This window comes from Anastrepha ludens, chromosome 4 (genome assembly GCF_028408465.1).
Source record: "Anastrepha ludens isolate Willacy chromosome 4, idAnaLude1.1, whole genome shotgun sequence".
Classification (NCBI taxonomy): Eukaryota; Metazoa; Arthropoda; class Insecta; order Diptera; family Tephritidae; genus Anastrepha; species Anastrepha ludens.
The window spans coordinates 34928924-34936389 of NC_071500.1; the positions used below are offsets into that span (position 1 = coordinate 34928924).

Below are 7466 nucleotides of genomic sequence, written 5' to 3' on the forward strand. Positions count from 1 at the left end.
AAAAACGCATGCCGCAAATAGGAGGAGGAGCTAGACCAAACAGCTAACAGAAGTGTACGCGCCGATTATTTATTTATTGTTTTTATGACACAAAAAGTTATTTTACTTTAAAACATAGGTACTATAGAAGCAATTTGCTCTCACAATGAAAATTGGAGAAGTTGGTCAGCATAAACCTTTATAAATTAACTGGTTGTAAACTTAAGTTTTTATACTGAGAAAGTAAAATAAAGTAGGCTTCCATATTTTGCACGGAATCAAGGTTACCGACTTCCAATAACATACTAGCGCCATATATCATATCATAATGTTGATATAAAATGCAAATCTTAAAATAATTCGAAATTTAGGTAAAATATTTCTGTTTGTTCCCAAATGCTCTCTTCCTAAAAAGGAGAAGATGCTTGGCGATGCTCTACAAGATGACCAATGACAATTAATTGCAGGGGTGGGTTGTGTTTCCTATGCTTATATTCTTATAGCTGTATATCGTTTAAATTTATCGCCACATTAGTAACTGCAGTTAGTGTAAGCTCATCATGGGAATTTTGTTGCATGATCATTTTTAGTCGCTATACATACATAACTGCTAATAGTTTAGCTCGCTACGTAGCATTTCGCAGCATTCTAGAAATATCAGTTAGCATTCGTGTACTAGGGCGGGGTAATTTCTATGGGTTATAAAGCGCATATAAATGACAAGCAAAACAAAAAAAAAAGATGGCCATTCTGAGCTAGAATAAGTTTCGAGATTGCGGATTTTGAAATTATTTAGAGCAACAAATTTAGATTTATATTTATATAAATTAAATTTTAAATACCTCAATATAGCCTATATCCGATCTTAAGGGGGGATTCCCATTTCAAACGCCAAAAAATACGGGTTTTTTACGAATTTTTATTGGGAAAACTATCAGTTGAATCTTTTGGAAAATTTACAGCCATATTTATTATGCATTATATAAAATCAACTTCAATTTTTGGTCGATTTTCTGGAAAATTGTGGCTTTGAAATTTCTATGAAAATTCCTGGTCGCTGGCCATCACGATAACTCAGCTCCAGGTTGTCTGAAAGGAAAGGAATATAGTTTCAGTATGAGCTATTGAAAAAATTTGTTTTTGAAAATTTATATAACTGCGATGGTTGAAAGACAAAGTTTGTTTTTTCGCACATTTTTTCCTCGGATTTTTATTTATAAAAAAAAAGTCATGCATGTATCTTATTTTCCGTAGTTTATGATAGAGACAGATATTACAATATTTCGAGATTCGCGTCAAGTTTGACAGCAATCGACCGAATAGTTCTCGAGATATCATGGCGGCCGTATAGAAAAATGCTGTTTTGAGAAAAACGCATTCAAATATTTATGCGGAAAAATTTTTATATTTAAGACTCACAGCATTTTCGTGTTAATCAGCTATTCCAGGACCATAAATTACTCCCTCTTCCTCTTCAAAAAATTGGTTTTGTACAATTTGCTGCATAAGGACAGAAGTAATTCTCGGTATAAAAACCGCCGTTCGGCTATTGCTCGCGTGCTTTTTCAGTATTACGGAGCGCGCCGAGTTCATGGATCACGCATAACTTCGTCAATTTAACGAATTTTGTCATGAAATTTTGCACAGAGTTCTTTGAAAGTATAATAAACAAGAATCGGTCAAAAAAAAAAATCGATTTTTTTAAGTCGGGGAATGGGAATCCCCCCTTAACCGCTGTTAACAATTGTGTTACGGTTAGGTTAGCCACCCATATAGCGGTTGTAAGTGCCTGCCTTCAGCACTTAGTCAGCTTCACTTCAGCTTCAGAAGTCAGCTATTCTTTCTTATCAGTTTATACAGAAATTTGTCATACCTAAAGGCGGGAGGAATCTTGTTAGCTTCCCCTAAATCAATAATGGTTTCGTCTTCTATACCTTTTTAACCCTCTGTTAGCACACAGCTCTGGCCAGACCGTTTTCGACTTTGAGCGTAAATTTAACGTATGTATTTCTAGTATAGTTAACGACTTGAGGTTCCACGTATTTTCCTAAAATTTAATTTTCTATCGATTTATGGATATAACTTTTAAAAATGATACCTCAAACAGGACAAATAAAAGGATTTAAAAGTTACACCAACCGAATACGCACCTCGGTCTGGCTAGACACCTACATTTGTATTTACATGCATTTGTTAGAGAATAAGTGGCAAATGGGCCACATTTATAATTAACTAGCTTTAACCCGCGGCCCCACTCGCGTAGGAGTAGTTTTGAGGGATTTAGGACATATATCATATATATAAAAGAATTACAAACAATAATTTCATAGAAAATATTTTTTTGTTAATAACCATAATATTACAATACCCGGCATCCGTTGCTATGCCTCGTTTAATAAAATCAAACAACCAATCAGAAAAATATCGAGCAAAATTATTTTTATTAATTTTCTATCTCAAACCGTTTTTGAACTTTGCATTTTGGTCATAGTTGAACAGCTTATGCGGATTATGAAGTCTAGAGTGTGCTATAAATAGTGGGAAATAGGAAAAACTAAGATTTTTTAGATTAAATGTAAGCAAATATTCGATTATAATCGAATTATTAGTGACGAATGAGAGTGGTGGCGCGGCCTGGGGGCTGTGGGAAGGGAGTTCCATCATAAAAACATGCCTATAACCTTCATTGGGTGAAAATATGAATGTATAAAAATGTTTACGTCATTTGGTGTTGTCGTTTCGTATTGATGCGCGGACAACGTACAAACATTCACCTATAGTATAGATTTTTAAGTATCGCGGGCATATGCATTGAACACCTACCTACAGAAATTAATTGCTGAAAATATTTTGGTTTGCAAAAAAAAAGAAGGATTTTGTGGTTTTGTTCTTTTTTTGACTTATTACCAAGAAGGTTGAAGATAAAAAAGTTGATTACAATGAAATTTTTGGTAAACGATGAAGAGATGTCCATTTATAGATTTGGTCGAAGGCAAGCAAAACATGTAAAAACATGCAAAGAGATTTTTGAATGCTGCTGCCATACTGGATTCTCGCATACAATGCAATAGAAACGTGTTTTTCGACGAAACTGTTCGCCTCCTTGTAGACAAAGACGACAATCTCTCTTCGCTGTGAGTGTATCGGCTCCAGTTAGTTGGTTGACTACAATACTCCTAGGGATAGTAATTAGTTTGTTGAAAAATGATTCCATAGCCAAACGAGTAGTGAATTGAGAAATAACGGCTGGATTATTCAAACGATTTCAAAGTTTGTAAGGACGAATGTGTTCGATAAAGTCGTCAAAAAATTTCGTCTCGCAACACTTTTTCTGAGCCCATTAACTTCCTTGCAAATACAAAACGTTGCATTAGTTGTCACCATAGGATCCAGCAAACGCTACATTTCACCAGAAATGAAAAATATCAATTCTCTATGTACCAAAAAGAATATAATGGTTATATACCTGCGATACCTAAACATGAATTATAAATGTGGCGCATTTGCCACATATTCACATACAAATGCATGTAAATACATAGGGATCTGGCCAGACTCGGGTGCCCAACCGAAGGTTTTAAACAAGGTGTTCAACATAAGGTTAATACGTAAATTTCTTAAACGCTTATGTACCAGTAGGTGCGAGCGAGTGAGGCAAGGTTCTTGGAAGGCTAACACTTTGCATGTTTAAATGAATTCTTTAGAAATATTCATTGCGGTGGTCCGTCAATAGACCAATTTCTGCGAGACAAGTAAACTAACCACAGCTGGCTTGCTGTAAACTCGTTTTTAAGAGTGTTTACAAAAATATTTAGTAATGTGTTTTGCTGGCACGATGAAATAACGATCTACGATGCTACGGAACGGAACGGTGGGGAGAATTAATTCACATGGGGCTCTCATTAGTTTCATCGTGTCAGCTGATACGGGCGCACGTTTACGTTGGTAAGTGTGAGCACCATAAAGAAGCTTCTATAATTAAAGGCTCACTCTCACTGTTGCCACTAGTTCGCTAGCCGAGCGCAGTGAGCAATAGTTGCTGAACCGGCTCCTTGAAGAAATGATCGAAAGAAGAGAATCAGAAGAAGAAATGATCGGAACTATTATCAAAGAAGTACAATTTATTTGGTTTTCTGTAATTTTCTATATTCTATGTATTGTAATTTTGCATTATTTTAAGAATAGTTAAACATTTCTCTGATCGTTTTAGTAATTTTAGTTTTTCGTAATTTAAAAAAATGTATATTGGCATTTCTGCCTGGAGAGTGCAGTTAGTTGACACGGTTTTGCGTAAAAAGTCGATTAGCCACAGATTTCAAAAATGTTTACATTCCCAATCACTTTTAGCATAATATTTTCTGTTAGATCATTGAGTTAACTCCGTTCTGAAAGAGAGTCTTCGAGCTTTGATACAACAACAATTGCATGAGAATTAGGACTCTTAAATGCGATGTTTAATTGTAGTTAAGTGTAAAATGCACTCAGGGCTCGATGGAAATGGGCGTTTTATTTTTAGTTTCGGAGCTTTACTTTCAGTTCTACAAATTATGCATACTGGTTTCTGCTTCAGCATGATATGACGAGTATTTTGTGTCATATGAGTCCGTAAGCAGAAAATCAACCCATCCTACTATACTCTCATAAATTGATTTCTATGAACTAATATTTCATCTCATTTGCTCGCTGTTAAACTAAACTCCAATAATGCGAGTATTCTAATAACTAAATTTTACTTCGATTTCGCTAGGACATCGGATTCCAGCCCGAAGCTCAACAAATTCACACTAATGCATTGGAGACGCGATCAGCTCAAAATGTGGACGACTGCCATGTTCGATCATCGTCAAACGCTGCTGCAAATGGACTGGAATTGTGCACACATCCCGAACAATTTTTGCAACAGCCGAGTGATGGCTCTTTGTCGCCGCAAAGAAATCAATCATTCATCGCTGCCGTCATTAGTGCCATACGCAATGCAACTACTCCGTCTAGTAAAAAACTGTTGGCGCGAAATGGTAAACGCATTATTATCGACAACGCTGGTGAACGTGAACCGAATGGTCAGAGTTTAAATAAAAACAACAACAATACCAACTATAACAAATATAATGGCGATGCGCAGAATGGAGAAGGTGGTGAGTGTAGATCATTAAAATAAAAAATAATATCACCCTATTGTCAAAATACTAAAACTAAACTAAACTAAACTTTTTTGCGTTCCATCAGATGACTCCGATTCCACTGAAATGCTCGATTCGGAAACTGAACCCTGCCTAATGATGGATAACGTGCTCGAAGATGTGACTATGCCGGATTCACATTCACACAATATGGTCTCTTCATGTACCGGCATTGTTTCCCAATTGGAAATACCATCGGAACTTGTTAATCCAGCTTCTGGCGATGAGTCATTACATAACTTGTCGCAGGCTATAGTAAATCGACAGCAGATGGAATTGCAGATCAGCACTATGCAAAGTGTGCAGAAAGCGTCGTTGCAGTTAAAGTGAGTGAAATTGACGAAACGTAACAATATCGCCAAATATTTAAAATTTGTTTGTGCTAAATTTATTTGCTTTCGTAATTTATGCAGTCAATGTGAGCATGATAATTCAGACGAAGTTAGCTGCCACGATTCGGTTGCTGAGATGCCTTCCCTAATAGAGTATTGCACGGCCCAAGCAGTTGTTGATCAGGTGATAGAGGTTGATAGTTTGGTTACAAAGTTGCTCAAAGTCCTACGCCTTATTCAAATGGACAACGACAGTTGCATACAGCAACTTATTGTTGATAAGTGAGTAATTTGAAGTGTATAAGCAGCAAATATTTGACAAAAAGCTAATTGTATTTTTTTGTTTTTTTTTTTTGCTTTCAGAAATAAGTTACAGGAAAATAAAGAGGATATGCTTGAAAAGTTAAAAGATCTACAAGATGTTAATATCAAGCTGCAAGACGAGCTAATGGATGCCACACAAGAGCTGCTGTTAAAGAACAACGATCTGTCGAACACGAAAGCGGAAATGCAGCGACACCGCAACGAAATCGATGTAAGATTTTGAAGTAACGTTAAAATACTATCATCGATTGATCAATGTTTTTTTTCGCATTAGAATTGAGTTACTTTTGCACAAGCATTTATTTTCGTTGTAGAACTCACCGAAACTGGGAGACTTCTATTTATACATACATACCTACATACATATTTACAAACTTAGTCGCATGTACGCTACTAGTAGTTAACGCACTGTCCTTGCTATACATTTGTAGTTACTTTGGTCTCAAATTAATTTTTATGATTCGAGTATTAATTTTTCTAAGCGATATCCGAAAACGAAACGATAAAGAAAATAAAATTAAAACGATTTCGACAGACTTATTAGTAGAATCTAGGGAATGACAATTATTTTATGCGTATTTATTTGTGCAAGAACATACATTTATACATTTTTATATTGATTTGCGAGATGAATGGAAACAAGAACAAAATTTTGTATTACTTTTTTCACTACTGAGCAAACTGACTATGTTATTGTGTCTTAATGCACTAAAACGCTGTACGTGTGTACCAAATAATGATTTACGTATACATTTTCTTATTGCTTGCACTTTACAAATTGTATTTTCGCTGTTTGGGAGATTAATTGTAATATTATTATTTCTGTCTCAATTTTGTTTTGTATTTATGTATTGAACATTTCTTACGATTATGTATACTTTATTTAAAAATTTAAAACATAAATAAAATCAGTGTTAGTGGAAACCACTTTAAGTTACTTACTTTTGTTTTATTCTTTTTATTTTAATATATTAACTACACCAATTTGCATGTATACTAGTATAGGTGAAAATTGTTATTTCTAATTACCAACTTGTTTTTTTTTGTTGGTCAGAAAACAAAATTTCTATTAAATTTCAATTCAACTCTAGCGTAAAGTGGAAGAATATTTTAAAACGCGATTTAAAAGTCAATGTATGTTGTTTGCTTTTGTATTCTTAAAGAGAAAAGTGCGTGTAGCGTAGTATACATAACAGAAGTGAAACTTTCAAGGCAGACAAAGAAAGAGGGAAAGACCCGAGAGAGAATGAGAGAGAGAGAGAGAGAAAGAATATATATCTAAATAAATTCACAACATTTGCAGAGAATACAAATAGACAAAATTTACAAAAAACGGACAAGGGTCGACCGGTGTATATCAATGAATCCGACGCCGAAATGGATAACACTTTATAGTACGCACAAGCACTAGCCAGGAAACGGAAATAAGCGCCAAAAAGTAGGCACAAAAAAAACGCCAAAAAATTGGGACCAAAAAACGCCCCAAACAGTAGTCAGCAAGGAAATATAACGCCAAAAAGTAGCCAGCAAAAATATATTTCCTACAAGGTTGCACCAACAAACAAGCGCCAAAAAGTAGGCGTGCTATTTCTCACTAGAAATTAGCAACCACAAGGAAAAATAGCCTAAAGTATATCTAAGACATATATAA

General features: G+C 35.0%; 1 protein-coding gene across 3 annotated transcripts in view; it reads left to right on the forward strand.

Moving 5' to 3' along the window:
* The window catches only part of LOC128861604 (uncharacterized), a 46286-nt gene extending 39534 nt beyond the window's left edge, over nucleotides 1-6752 (forward strand). For 2 of the 3 annotated variants that reach the window (XM_054099848.1, XM_054099847.1), the window contains 4 exons: nucleotides 4727-5114; nucleotides 5206-5485; nucleotides 5573-5773; nucleotides 5855-6752. In XM_054099848.1, coding sequence (XP_053955823.1) covers nucleotides 4727-5114; nucleotides 5206-5485; nucleotides 5573-5773; nucleotides 5855-6038 — 1053 coding nt within the window. In that variant the 3' untranslated portion in view covers nucleotides 6039-6752. The remainder of the gene's footprint in view (nucleotides 1-4726; nucleotides 5115-5205; nucleotides 5486-5572; nucleotides 5774-5854) is intronic. The other variant, XM_054099849.1, reaches the window with a different exon arrangement.
* The last annotated feature ends 714 nt before the right edge of the window (nucleotides 6753-7466 follow it).